This window comes from Thermobia domestica, chromosome 2 (assembly GCF_964235325.1).
Source record: "Thermobia domestica chromosome 2, izTheDome1.hap1.1, whole genome shotgun sequence".
Taxonomy (NCBI): domain Eukaryota; kingdom Metazoa; phylum Arthropoda; class Insecta; order Zygentoma; family Lepismatidae; genus Thermobia; species Thermobia domestica.
The window spans coordinates 248,614,019-248,629,784 of record NC_137455.1 but is presented as its reverse complement, the minus strand read 5'-3'; the positions used below and the strand labels follow the sequence as shown (position 1 = coordinate 248,629,784).

The 15,766-nt window shown below is 37.0% G+C and overlaps 1 protein-coding gene across 1 annotated transcript; it reads right to left on the bottom strand.

The window, feature by feature from the left end:
- Positions 1-1,389: 1,389 nt before the first annotated feature.
- LOC145678432 (uncharacterized) lies at positions 1,390-14,645 on the bottom strand. Its single transcript, XM_081748551.1, has 4 exons — positions 14,497-14,645; positions 6,934-7,175; positions 4,950-5,121; positions 1,390-1,543 (listed from the first exon to the last, which is right to left on the bottom strand). Exons 2-4 carry the CDS (start codon positions 7,126-7,128, stop codon positions 1,482-1,484), a joined length of 429 nt encoding a protein of 142 aa, XP_081604677.1. The 5' UTR covers positions 7,129-7,175; positions 14,497-14,645; the 3' UTR covers positions 1,390-1,481.
- Between the last annotated feature and the right edge of the window lie 1,121 nt (positions 14,646-15,766).

Genomic DNA, 15,766 nt, shown 5'->3' with positions numbered 1-15,766 from the left:
CCAGATAGCAAAAATGACTTGCAACAAACTTGCAGCAGATTTGCAATTCAAGTCTGGCAAACTTGCAGCAGACTTGTGATGCAAGTCTGCAAGTTTGATGCAAGTTTAATGCAAACTTCCTAGTTGACGCTCTTCGAACTTGCAGCACGCCTGCAGTGCAAATGTATGGTAAGTTTGGAAAGCAAGTTTCTACTTGCACTGCAAGTGCGCAGCAAGTTGCCAGCAAGCTAGTCCAGGTTTGACGCAAGTCTCAGCAAGTATGTCACTTGCACTGCAAGTGCACAACAAGTTGGCAGCAAGTTTGTGTAGGTTATAAGCAAGTCTCTGCAAGGATACGACTTGCACTGCAAGTCCCTAACAAGTCTACAGCAAGTTTGTAGTAAGTCTTCTGCAAGTATATACTTACATTGCAAGGCTACAGCAGGTTTTCATCAAGTGAGTGTAGTAAGTCTTCTGCAGGTATATACTTACATTGCAAGTCTACTGCAAGTGTGCGGAACTTAGCATAGCAAGCCTGCAGCAAGCACTTTACTTCCTCTGCAAGTCTTCTGCTAGTGATAGCACATTGAAGGATGCATTAGCGAGTACAGCTTGCACTTTCATTGCAGAAGAAAAGTGCATTATTTTGCTATAATACAAATATACCACTTGGCGAGACCAAGTGATGTACTTGTAAAAGAAATAATAAAACATGCATTTTTCTTTTACAATGGAAAGTCTAGGCCGCGAAGATTAATGCTCATCTCGCCACTGCCTGCTGACTTACACATGACTTATGGAAGTGAAACGCTTGCAGAAGATACTGCATGCAAACTTACACTCATACAAGAATCCAATTGATATGAAAGAAAATGACAGTATGGCCTAAAATTCTGCAACAGCAAAATGTGACAAAATAATCTAAAAATTCTTTTGCTGTAACCGTGAAAAATCAAGTTATTATTTGTATCTGCATTGTGGTTCGTTAAAACAGTTTTAACATGTGTGTTAGCTTCCTGATTATAGCAGTTATAATCCAACCACATGGAATTCCTAGACAAAACTACAACTAAACGCTAGTGCATAAACCTTGATCTTCTGAGAATGGATGCATCAATAAGACTCTAGAATGCCCCCCTTTTTTTATACCTTTGATGTTGAAAAATCTCACCCTAGACACGTTACAGCAAGAGATACTTTTTTTAACTTAACAGCACACGTCGGAGGGTGAAAACTGGAATGCTTCCCGGTGATTTTAGCTCTTTTCATGTCTATTTAAAAATATTTCGACTTTTATAGGCTCGTGTTCATATTCTAAAGGAAATTAAATAAAAACATAAAAGAAATTAATACTTCAATATTATAAGGAAAGTATTCTAAATAATATAAATGAACAACACTTAATTTAGTTTCATTAATTATATTTTGCCCTTGTTAGTTAACTTTTTTTTTCGTCCATGGGCTAAATATGTAATACAAAATTTGCTTTTCAAAGTACTACGTTAATTCTTCCACTTGTTCCCCACCAACTGCAGCTGCTTCCTCTTTTTGCTGCTTCTCCTTACTGAAATATAAAAGGAAATGCAAACCGTCAATTTCTTATATTATAAATTCATTACATATTTCATTAAATTAATTTTAAAGTAGTTTTCGCTTTATTAATTCCACAATGTCTGTAATCAAGGTGTCCACTGGAGTTTACTTTTATATTTCGAGTGTTCTACTAGAAATACTGCCTACTACGATATATTGTCCACCCACGCAGCTTGTGCAATATCTTCATCACTATCTCAGCGTTTTACCTTAACCCTATAATACCCCGCGTTACATATATGTAACATTGGGATTTTTACTTCTTTATATTGAATACAATGGTGTTTTGCTGCTAATGCCCACTGTGACACATCTGTAACAGTACGCTCAACACCACCTACTGGATTATTGCTGAACTTCTTGTCATTTTGTCCTCCCAGAAGTACTTGAAAGCATATTTTTTGATTCTATGATATCACACTCTGGGTATTATAGGGTTAAATCTTATATAAGTAGTATCTATCAACGCTATCCCGAATCTAATATATTATATACAAACTAAACCTTTTTTCTTTCTCTGGCTAGATATTTTTTCTCTAAATTCTGGTGATTCGTTTGAGAAGTGAGTGATAAAGACTGTGATTATTATTTCTAATAACTGAGACTTAGAACGTGTAATTGTTTAAAGGAATGAGACATTCAGTACACAGTTTAGGTTTCTTGAGGGTTAATAAACACTGTCATCTTTTGTATCTTCTACGTCTGCTGTTCCATTGCATCGGCGGTAAAGACGTTGAATTCGCTCCTTGAGGTACTCGGTTCAATAGAGTTGTTTACTGTACTGCTACAGGTTATAAATGGATATGGAGAGACTGTAGTTTGGTGTAGAGACTGAGATCTTAAGAATCCGAATCCGACTGAGGGAAATAAGCGCGAATGAACAGAATGAGTCAGAGTGAGCAAAATGAACCAGAATGAGCCCCTGTGTGTCCTTTTCAGGGATTTTAATAATTTCTTTGTGGTGGACAACACTGTCGCGTGTTATCTTCGTCACCTATTGTTTCTTCTCCGAGTCTTGTATTCTTGAAATGTTCAGTTTAAGAAACCTAAACGTAACTTCATGAATGTCCAGTCAGCTTACTATATTCTTTGTCTTCAAACAATCACCTATTCTCAAGTGTGTTTCCGTTTCATTCTTACAAATTGATAAAAGAGGTCCTGCTTGTTACTTTTGTTTCTAAATTCAATTCTAAATAAGACACCTGTATGACCATCTTGTACTTCAGTACTACACTCCGACTTCATCCTTCTGAATCTAGCTGGTACACTCGAGGACAAAACCGACAATATTTTAAACAGATTTACTGCGTATCTAATCAGCCCTCGAGCCATTCAACGAATCAGCTTAAAGAAGCGAAACGCATAACTTTTACTACAAAGCAGAAGTACGTATTACCCTTATATGATATTTGACAATTATTAAAGATTTCTTTAAGTGTGTAATAAAGGGCTGCATTATAGGTGGCATTTGCGTTATAATACAGGGATCTATCAGTCGCTGACGCGATTAAGAAATCTATTAAATATCCAGTCTAGTTTCCTTTTACGAAACCCAAAATCTAGTTTTCATTTACAAACCCATAAATTATAAAATTGCATACTACTTACAGCCTAGTCAACCTAGTTTTAGCTTGGTGCAGCCAATCGCCTGTTTTCTTTCACTTTCTCATCAGTAGTACTAATGTACACTTTCTTACACGCATCTCAAAACAGAAATAATTAATTTTAAAAAATTGTATTTGAGTATACACAGCAATGCAAGACACTGGTAAGGACGAAGTTTTATGAACAAGACTACATCAATATATTCACATTTTTTCGTAAGGACAGAAAGATCTGGAATTATTTATTCATATTGTACAAAGCAGCTTGGACATGGAGTTAATTCCATCCCTTTGTTTTTCTCATTTTAAATGAAAAATACAAGGTAAACACCACGGACATTGCTGCAGTTTACAAACTGTAAACTATAGCGCGAAAAAAAAAATATAAAATTTATTCATACAATATGTAGTTCTATTGGCTGTGAGAATTAAAATCTAAATTCTTACAAACAACTATGCAAAACAAGTTTAAAAATAAAATAAAAATTAAAAAAAACTTTCGAAGGGAAAAGCATGGAGAGCACTATCATTAGTATATAAAGATTTATCATTTGATTTATATGAGAGCGCTTCCCACGATTCTATCTTTCAAAGAAAGATCAAATTTGAAATTCTAAAAGCGAGAAAAACTCGCAAGTTTTTTCTTGAATTTCGATAATCGGACCTTTTTTATATATATATATATAGATTTTTCTCTCAAATTCGTATTTTCGAGTTAGAAGCGGATGTGTTTACGTCTTCGTTAGTGACAATATTGACGCGCCTCTAAAGGCAAACAAAGCCTCGAATCAAGGTAAGTTACCGGATCATTGTTGTACATGGGAGAAAGCAATTCCCAACCCTAACGTCACCGCAGGCGACAAGCGAATATTTCAGCAGTAAATTGGCCCCGAAAACTTATTTAAACGGCAACAGACAACTTCTAAGAGCCAAAGGTCGTCCTACGTATAAAGTAACAAAAAGGAATAGGAAAAATTTAAACTTCCAACGACACATTTTGTTGAAAGAAACTCGGACTCGTCTTACAGGTTTGTCACTTGTTAAAAATTACGACTAAAATATCAGGCCCGATATTGATAGCTACACAAATTTGCAGATATTTCCACATTTCTGGTAAACAGACAATATATAGGTAAAACTGAAAAATGTCTTCCTTCTGGTGAGTAAAGCGCAATCCTATATAAATATTTTAAAACTACATTTAATATTTTTATGGAACCTCTTTTAATACGAGGGTTAAGTCATAAGTCATGACAACTATTTCAATATTTATTTAAAATAAAATCACGCTAAACAGCTGCCTAATTCAATAATTCGAATGTAGCGTCAAGAATCACCGATGTTCCAAAGTTAATTTACTCCCAGCAATTATTTCAGTTTCTTTCAGCAACACCTACCTGACATCTTAATGAAGAATTGCCATGTTGGTGTCTTGGTGCAATATACGATGTGGGTGATAGCATAACAAAGTTGCAAAATCTTTCAAAAATTTTAAAATGCATATTATTTATAGCTTACTGCCCTCACCTTTTAAAATCTTAGACATATTCACAAACTAAACTTGAAAGAATGTATTTATACCTCTTGGGTATCTAAGGCTCAGGCCGGGATAAGGGAAGGGAAGGATGTGGACAGGCAGAGTACCAGAATCTACCATCCCATCATTCGTCTGCTGGAACTAAAGACATAAAGGGAAACCTCATCAGGTAGTCCGATCGGAGCAGTGAGATTTATAGGTATCAGTATAAAGAAAATTTTATATAAAGTACTTACGTAATACAATATTCCCAATTTGTGTCCCAATGAAAGCTTTCTTATCCAATTTCTTCGTCGATCTCCCACTTAACGTGGACATCTGGGCCAATTCATCATGTAAGAGGCGTCGGAGCATATTATAGATGAGCGTCTTCTCATCACGACCACCAGTACTGATTAACATTTGAACCTGAAAAAATGCAGATATTTAATGCTTCTATTTTTCACAATAAGCAATTACAAGGTTACATATTACATGTAAGAGACTAAAGTTGTCTTATTAAGAACTATCTTTTTCCTCTAAAACGTGTTTTTCCCACTCACATTAAAGAAAAGTGGATATTACAAATTTAAACCTAGAGAGTATAAGCTTGCAGAGAAGGCTGTTCCTATCCACATAAAGGATTTAATGCGTGGCGTATTGTGATTTTCTATTTTGTTCATTCCTGCAACAATTTCACTGTTGAATTATTTGCTAATCACGAATCAGTCAACTGATTTTAACAATGGAGAATATGGAAAATAAATAGAACCCTTTACATGGTTATGAGCTTCCTTCTCTGAAATTTTGAACCAAGTTAAAAAAAAAAAAAAAACAGAGAGGTTTCTGCCATCTATTCGTAGAGCCATCTGGTATATAAGCTCTCTCTTTTTCGGTGCACAAATAAAATCACTACGAGTGAAGGCCATCAGCAGAAACTGAAAATCGGAGATAGTTCCTTGCCCTTTTCAAGCAACAGTAAAGGAACTGGAGCTCGGTAATGTAATAAAAATTTTCAATAGAGAAATTATTTCCGAATAAGCTTCTGCAGGTTTTGCAAGCATGCAACAGAAGAAGCTAGATCATTAACCTGTTTAAGAAAGACTATACAGAGGTTTCAACTATTAGTTATCTTTTCACTTTTCTAGTAAACTAAAAGTATTTACAGAAATAAAATATCGTATTTGCCTAAAAATAAGCATGATCCAATTCTATTCGTAAAAATCTAGTACGCAGCTTACATGACATGAGCAAACTTTCAAACAATCATCATCATCATAATAATATACAATACTTATGTCAACAATATGGTGCTTGTTGCTCATGTTATCACTAGCATCTACAAAAGAAAGATAGAAGTATTCCATAATGTATTAGGCACTAATAAATTTGATTGGACAATTCCCACGTGCCAATCTTTGCCCTTCTGTTTTTCAAGCTATAGTGGAAACTGTCGAACTCAAAAAAATCTTGGGTTTACTAAGCCCCCGTCTCTTCTCAGTGATGCACTTCGGAAATGTCTACGTGGAACTATAAAAAACTTTTAAAAAAATCAGGATGACAATAAAAGTAATTAGAACTCACAACCTAGCGAATGATTACCCAACGCTCCACACCTTTTAAAATTAACTTTCAATCGATTCCGTCGACTGTTTAAGGCTAACATTGCTTCAAAAAGAAATTAAGCGAAATGAAACAAAATATTTAGTTTAGCTCCCCATGGTTGTGCGAGCTTAGGGTGAAGGAGACGACAAAGGATGGATGAAAGAAATGGTGGAATGAGAAAGTAGAAGGAAATGGGAAAGCCCCGATAAATCCCACGAGCACGATGTTGGCAGGGGTGGAACACGGATCCTTGAAACTAGAAGTGAGCACTCTACTACTGAGCCACCATGGGCAACTGGTTCGAACAGGCCCACGTAAACAGTACTTTGAGGAATACGGTTTACCACACAGCATTAGATGAGAAGCACATAATGTATGTGCCAAGTAGTTCCAGACTGTATGAGAGAACGAAATATCGGGGAGGTTCCCCATGACTTCTATCAGTGAATAAAAAAACATAGATCAAAGAAAGTAGCATTCACTACAAGCTAGAAAGGTATAACCTATAAATATAAAATAAAAAGCAACGCCTGACATATCGATGAACAGGTGAATACCTGTAGAATTAGGATCTCAGAATAAACTCCAACTACAATATAATATACACAGCTACATTCAAAGAAAAATGTTGCTTACCAATTTCAATCTGAGTTTAGAGTTGTCCTTCAACTGTTGTTCAAACTTATGGAAGTCTTCCAATGTTTTCAACGGTAGCACGCCCAAAGAAGCAAAATGGTCGTCATTCTCGTCTTCTTCTGATACAGCCTTACTGCCTAGAATATTATTCACCTTTTTATCCAGATTGTTTACACTGTTTGATAAATCTATCATCCACTGTTGTAGAATACTCCACTGTCGATTCGAAAACGATTCATGTCCTGCAACAGGTAATTTCATTTACGTCAGTGTAAAGTTGAATAAATTGTAACGTTCACAAAGCGTATACATTCCGTGAAATTATATGAGCTACCAATACCCTGTTCCTTTTTAGATTTCTAAGGTATATATATACTGTATATATAGAATAATCTTAGTTTACAATAAAAGTTACACCAGCAACAAAAAGCTTGGTGAATGTAATTACGTAGAGAAAAAAGGGAACTAACAATAAAGAGAATGTATACAACTTTTTATAGAGTGGAAGTTATGTGGTTGAGAAGTGAATCGATTGGCTGCGCATCACGTAACTTACACTCCTTAAAAAAATACTTTGCACCTACAGGGATTTGGCATATCAAAATCGGAAGGTTAACCGTTATTACGAGAAAAAAACATTATGGCTCTTATTCACCCACATTTTTACCACGCCTATTTTAATGGAACTGACAGGAAAATGGCTTAACCATCCGAGTGACAATAGCTAATAAAGATACTGTAGCCAGGCAAACACAATAGGGCCCTTCAGAATTCGACCAACTGAAGTCCAGCAGAATTCCCCAACACAATGTTAACAGTTCAATTTTTACACTATACGAAAAACAAACAAACGTTCTTTGGTTGACCCAGCATAATATGTAATGTGTTCTGTTGAGATTTAGCCAATGTATGTGCTTTAAATCTCCAAGTTACAGAGAGAAACACTAAACCTGAGTGACAGAGTGACGGCCATATTAGATTTAGTTGACATCTTGGTTTTGCCACACCTGGGAACTTGAAGACATATCAAGAAGTCATTCGGCCCAACTAAAGATTACAAATCAAAGATCAGCTCCGACAATTTTTTCCCACGTCCCCTCTGGTTCCAATATATAAATAATTGAGATAGTAATAATAAATTGAATACAATTTCTCTAGTCCTTTACGCATACACTCCTTAGGGAAAGGGGAAGGACAAGGATCTTGAAATGCAGCAGCCATGGCCTTATAGGCTAAAAGGTACTATTTCGGCATTCGCCTGGTGGCACTGAGAAACTAGGAAAACTTCAGTCAAGACGGCTGCCCGGAGCAAGCTTGGTGCCCACGCTCAACCTACCGAACGATGCTTGGGAACCACACACACTATCCCTACATCATCAGCTGAGTAGTAGTAATAATGAAAGAGATCAGGCTATATAACTTTAAATGCGAATGAAACGAACTTTTAATAAGAATGAAAGTAACAAATCGATTAATGGCAGATAATGTATTCTACTGTTCCGTTTCCCTTAAAAAAAAAAAAAAAAAAAAAAAAAAAAAAAAAAAAAGCTGTCGACACTAGTATTGAAGAAAATGCTACAGTTCAATAGTACCAATTCTCGCATAACGTTGCGCAAGTTGTTTCGATTATTAACTTTCAGATATCAACAAAAAAATGGTACTTCAGTACCCGAAGTATTTAAGCAAAGACTCCTGTACTCAGAGAATGAAATTAAATATTGAGTTTAACGTCCCAAAACTTTTCTCCGAGGCTAAGGGAGACGGTGATGATAAGAATGAAATGGTGAAATGAAGAAAGTGGGAGGAAATGGGAGAACCAAGAGAAAACCCTTACACATGGTGTTTGTTCACCACAAAGCCCACTTAACGCAAGCTGGAATAGAACCAGACCCCACGCACAAGAGGTGAACATTATCGCTGAGCCACCGCGGCCCCGTACTCAGAGAAGAATATGGCAGTATTATATCCCATAAGCCTGTAAGGGTCTGATGAGACAGTCCACAAAATTAACTTTAAAAAAGATGGGTTTATGCGGAGGCGGCTCCGCGTCCTGGATAGATGCTAGTATAGAGGGTTATAAGGTATTTGTTTCAGACTTCCTTTAATTCTTTTCAAATGAAAGTAAAGCTTTTTTTTAAAAAAATATATAAAATATTAATAAATTGTAAAACCACAAGCGCATATTAGAATGCCATTCTGTGTCAAACGATACGATGCTTGCCGAACTACTTGAACGCGTCAGATTATGTCACTGTCAAACAGTATGTTCATATCAAGAATGCCATCGAATTGATGGCGGAAAGACAGGGTCACCCTATGCGACAAAATAGATGAAAACTTGTAACTAATACACAGGGTTTGCGCAAGTGGGCGCAGCCCGAAAAAACCCGGTGGGTTTTTTCGGGTTGGGCCCACCTGAAAAAACCCACTTTAAAACCCACCTGGGTTTTTGACCTATTTGTTAGTATATTGTTGGTACAACTAAGGTGATCACATTGTAAGTGATTTTCATCAGATTTTAGACTTTCCTTGGGCGAATTAGAGGCTTTCATGTTAAGGTATACAATAACATTCAACATAAGACCTTTATAAAGTTTTGAATGCACTAAAGGTTTTTTTTAAAACTTACCTTAGCTTGAGATAGTTATACAACAAATTAATGTATGGGTTATGCTTATAGCCTATTTGAAGTAAAATAAGCGATTTTGTACTTTCGAAAATATTTTCCGTGAATAGTATGCTCGTCGACTTGGCGACCCCGAGGGACATTATCACTCATACGTTTGACGGGTTTAAGGTCATAGGTGCCGGTACTATTAGTACACATGTAAATACATTAGTAAAACTTATTCTTTACTTAAAACTTAAACATTTCTTACTTTTGATGTAAAACACAAGTTTCTTCAACTAAAATTTGGTTCTCCAACAATAACAGTTTAGTTCAGTCATTTGTTGCTACTCTTCAAATAATCATTCTGTAGAATCAACACCAGCAATAGCGTAAAAATTCTTGTCAAATTTAAGAAGCTCAATGCTCGGGGTTTCGAAGACTATGTACCGCTTACTATTTCAAGTGCTGAGTTCAACGCCGTGAAAGAAGTGCTCGGGAAATTAAACGCAGAAGGATCGGAAATGAATATTTCAACAATAAAACTGTTTATTTTACGCTTAAGCCTGCCATACGTCCCGTAAAAAACGGGGTTGTCCCGTTTTTGGGCCCGAGTGTACCGCGTCCCCGTAAATTTAGTCGTGACAGGGAAATGTTCCGTATTTTAACTCCGTTCCATTTCTGCTATCAATATCAGCTTATTCGAAAAGTTAAAAAAAAATTTTAAAAAATCTGACTGGCTGGAAATCCTGTAATTAGTGAATGAACAGTGGGCTGTTGCAGGTAACAGTTTCGAGGAAGTTATTACACCACCCTGATAGCGAGCGAAATCCGACTTGATAGCAAGTGAAATTTGCAATGCTACTTTTTCCATTGCATTTTATGGAAACTCGGATAATTTCCGGAACATTAAAAAAAAAGAAAAAGAAAAAAAAAGATGGCTTTGACTGTTTCTACATTTACAAACACAGGGAAGATGACTAACCTTTTCTCCGGCAACACATTAGATAAGTTAACAAGAATTATAATCTTTTTCAGAGGCTAGGGTACAGAATTCTGCTTTGGTCCAGGTCTTAGAAAAATGTAAATCTGGTCCTGACAATTACACACGACACAAGGAGAAAAATCAGCTTTTCATCAGATTAAATTGACGAACGTAATTTTGGCAAATACAGCCATGTAAATAAATATTGCTAAACGCGCGAAGAATATTGAAGGCAGATTGTACCACTGATTTAAATAATTTGCATATTGTTTTCCTATAAAGCATTTTTATAGCACATCTTAAGTTTTTAGGCATCTTCAGTCCGCACAATTAATTGCAGGGTACGAAGAGAGAAAAGCAGCTGGTGCTTAGTGAACTTTCGCTTATTATATTCTTGCAAAAAAAAAAATTAAATTGAATCTTTTAGTTTTAGTCTCACGGTTATGCCTGCTATGCTCAAGGTGACGGTGATGATGAGAAATGAATGAAATGACGGAATGAAGAAAGTGGGAGGAAACGTGAGATTCCTAAAAAACCCACGCACAAGGTGTTTGTCCACCACAAAGCTCACTTGGCGCGAGCTGGGATCGAACTAGGGACCCCATGCACCAGAGGTGAACGCTCTACCACTGAGCCACGGCGGCCTATTATACTTTTGTTCATAACCAGACTACAGTTCATTGCACTGTGTTGGAAAGTTGAGGGGGGATCTGAGGTGTCAGTATTCTCATGGAGAAAACATGGGAAGTTCATTTACGCTGGAAGATGTTAATTTCATATAAAACATTTTGAAACATTTATTTATTTCATATAACATGAATTGTATCTTTGTTTTAAATTAATAGACCCCTTTTGGTATTCATATTTGGCAAACGTCAGTCAGGCTTCTGGATGACTTGATGTATATTTGTTCGTTTGTCTGCCGAGCTCCTTCATGACTAAGCGGTTAGTGTACGCGTCTTCGGCGTGGGAGACCCAGGTTTGGTTCCCGGAGGGAGCTCATGTGGTTCGGATTCCATGTTAATCACTAGGTTCCGTCTCATATAGCCTCGCTGCTGAAAGGGACGTTAAACAAAAGCAACTGAACTCGTTTCACTGCCTCTACCACACACACTACAGGGTACAACTTCCGGCCTTTTAAGTTAAAATTTTCAGAGTACAAGCACGAGACACACTAAATTTCCTGCATAGATTTGGCGGTATACCAACGTAAAATATCAAAATGGCGGCCATTTTTTCAAAACAGCGAGTATCCACGGTACAAAGCGCAATTTTCAGTCTTTTAAGTTGAAATTTCGACAGTAAAAGCACGAGTTACGCTAAATTTGCTGTACAGATTTTCTCGGGAATCTAATGTAAAATTTCAAAATGACGGCAATTGTTTCAAAAGAGCAGTGAGTAGAAAATTGTTGCAAGTTGTGACAATGACAATCTTCAAATATAAATCACATTTTAACACTTTTAGCCCAAAGACATTGAAATATTTCGAAAAAACCTGAAAAACCCCAATTAAACCCGAAAAACCCATATGGGCCCAGGTGGGTTGGGCTTTTTCAAAAAAGCCCGGGCCGGGTTTTTTCAAACCCTGCTAATACATACCATATTATTTATTTATTTAAATGTGCTGTGTAAACAGATGTGATAAGAGTTATTGTAGCTAAAAAAAACTCACTATGATTATTTACCCTGTATTTTGGAAAATACAAATAGTTCACCTTTTGCTGGACCTCCTTCAATATCTGTTCGATTTAACAAACGCGGTGTCGTTCTTAAATATTAGCACGTACCGCTCGGAAACTTCCCACAATCCAACGATGCTGTAACATTCCGCTAAGTAATTCCATCATCACTTATGAAACAAATACATCTTCACGTATTATCAAGCATACAAACGACAAATTCTCCATTTCGCACGGTAATTTTCTCAAAACTTTGACTAAAATTAACACATGCCCCCTTTCCCGGTTTCCTATGGTGACTCGATTGGGTAATTTGGAAGCGGATCCATGGTTCCCAAACAAATTACGAGCTTCAGTTAGCTTAGTTCGGGGAAGGTTTTAGAACACTGGTCCTCTCATGTGAGTCAGATTCGCTGCTTTCTGTACAACAAATCAATACTTAATCCACACGCACTATTGCCGAGCGAATGAAAGCGCGTTTGAAGCCCCGCAGGGCACGCTGCTTCTACGTTTATTACAACTCAATGGAGAGGGAGAGTGTTCTAGAACCTTGCTCCTCGCCCCAGAGCATGCAGGATGGGGAAGGGTGGCTTCGGCACTTTTGTGGCAATATATGTCGGTGTTCCGGGCAGGCGGTTAATACACTTATGTCGTTTGGGTGATAAGAAGTGTCATATTATAAAGTTTTTGCAGCGTCATGGTGTGTTAAAACGTAAAATCAACTATGTGACGTGTGGAAAAGAAGTAAAAATTCAAAACAAACGAATTTCTCCTCGCAGCGGGCCATTTGTACCCGGGAAACCAGTGAAGCCACTTTGAAAGTAAGAGTTATTACAATTATTTAAGTGTTTTTGAAGGTGAAAATTATTTCGGATGTCTTATGTATTTTTCCACTATCCTTGTTTATGCGTATGCCCCCGTCGCTGACGCGCCTGCTCCCTACGGACGCACCCCTCGCTCCGCTCGGGCCCCCTGCTCCGTTCCTGCCCTGACTCGGTTAGATAGCATTCGTGCTTTTAGTGGCCACCTAGCACAAATTAGTTCGTGGTTTATGCATTAGCTCCTCATTTAGTGCATCCTCTGCAAGAAGAAATCGGAAAACGCAATAAATGTGTGAAAATTTGGTAGAGCCGTCTGCTCGAGTAATGCCGCAGCTTTTTGCACAGTGAAACTGGAGGGGCGTTCCTAGACTTCTCCATTATTTTGCATTAACTTTAGTTACTCCCCTCCATTTTGACAAGACATCTGCAAAATTTGTAGGAGAAATGAGGTAAGGAATGGTAATTTCGAGTTCTTACTACTACTACTACTACCACCACGGTAATGAATTTCAAGAACACAAGGAGCGTTGCGGGGCTACTAACCCACCTTCGTTCGCTCGGCAATACTGTGTGAATTGAGTAGGCCCTGTGAATTAAGTATTTCGATTTTTTGATAGTGGAGGGGAATAATTAAAGTTAAGCCATTATTTGCAATTACCATCGGTATCTTTCCCTCGTTCTCGATTTTAATGAAGTGGAAATCAGGATCAAAAAGCTACAATTACATAAGTATTCAATTAACTATCAATGTACACAAGGGCAAGGTTCTAGATTACTGGTCCCCCTTCCCATTGAGCAGTAATAAAGACAGAAAACAACGTGCCCTGCGGGGCTCTAACCCGCCTTCACTCGCTAACGCTCGCTCGGCAATACTGTATAAGCTAAATGTATAAACTTTAAAACCTACCCAGCTACTAATCTACATGGGGGACCAGTAATCTAGAACCTTCCCGTACACAAGGGTATAATGCAAGTAAACTTCACAGCAAATCTTCACTTGCAGTAGCACAGTATTTAAACATGAGTTCGAGTACATATTAAATACACAAGTTACAAAATATAGCCAATGTTACAAAATATATTTTTACATTGGTTTTATTAACCAATATATAGTAACATCGAATAATGATAGAGATGGACCAGTGATAAGTTATTTTGAATTTTTTTATTTTGTCCTGATTGTCCACTTCATAGTAACAACTGAAAATAGACAGTAGGAATTACGGCTCATATCAGATAATTAAGATATGTGTGTGTGTTTTTACGTATATAAAGACATATTGTGCTGTAGAAACTGATTAATTTTGAATGCCATTTACAAACCAGTAATCTAGAACCTTCCCGTACACAAGGGTATAATGCAAGTAAACATTTACTGCATACGAACATACACTCAGTATATTTTTCTCAACAACTTAGTCAAACAATACACGTTTAAAATATAAATTATCTCTACATCTGGATACTTACGTAATTATCTTAATTATCCACTTCTACCTATATACGACCTTTGCTTCTACCTTAGCACCTGTACAAATGGCGACCTGGCGCGAAATTTCTAAAATTAGACTTTTGTGCCACCTGTTGGTAGAAACTAGAACTGATACACTTGCTACAAATCTCCAGCAAGCCTCCGAGGTAAGTAAAATCTAGCAAGTGAAAATCAAATTACGACATTTGCGGGTAACTCTTTCAAAAAGCCTGCAGCAGGTGTACAGTGCACGGAAAGTCTAGCAAGTTAAAATCAAATATAATGAAAGACTTGCTGCAAACCAACATGCTATTAGGGTATACATCTATATGATTGTTCAAGATGCTTTATAAAGATGCAGATTATGAATTATTGTATTTTTTCAATAAAATAAAATTATTTTTTAAAGTGCAACGTCCCATTGTGTGTCAGTTTGGTAGAGGAGACGATGATGATGAGGAATGAATGAAAATTGTGGAACGAAGAAAGTGGGAGGAAACAGGGGAACCCTGAGAAAACTCACGCACACACAGTGTTTCTCCACCACAAATCTGACTTTGTGAAAACTCGGATCGAACCAAGGACCTCATGCACTAGAGGTGAACGCTCTACCACTAAGCCACTGCGGCTCTATGGAAAATACAACCATATCTATTCTTGTCTCTCTCTCTCTCTTTCTATCTATCTATCTATCTATCTATCTATCTATCTATCTATCTATCTATCTATCTATATATATATATATATATATATATATATATATATATATATATATACACTACCGGCCAAAAGTTTTGCATCACCACCGGTATCAGTAGAAAACGAAATGAATGCACATAATTATGAACACAAATAGAACAATTTTATATTTGCGAAACAAAACAGCAAAGGATAACACAAAACCAAAACAGAAGAGTCAGAATGTGAAACGAAATCATTCAAATTTGGGATTTATCAAAATATCCACCAATAGCTCTCAATACAGCAGCACACAACTTAGGCATCCTCGCGAGTAATTTCCGTAATGTTTGGGCTTTAAGTCCATTTCAACACGTTTCTGAATGTACCTACAACTTTGTTTTATTAACTGGTCGACGTTTTCGAACGTTTCTGTCTAACTCATCCCACAATAGCTCGATCAGATTTAAGTCTGTGCCTTCCGGTGGCCATCGCATGTTTATCAATTCTTTTCGTCTTTCTTTCTTTCTTTCCTAAGTACGACTTACACAAATGAAACGTGTGTTTGGGATCATTGTCTTGTTGAAAAAT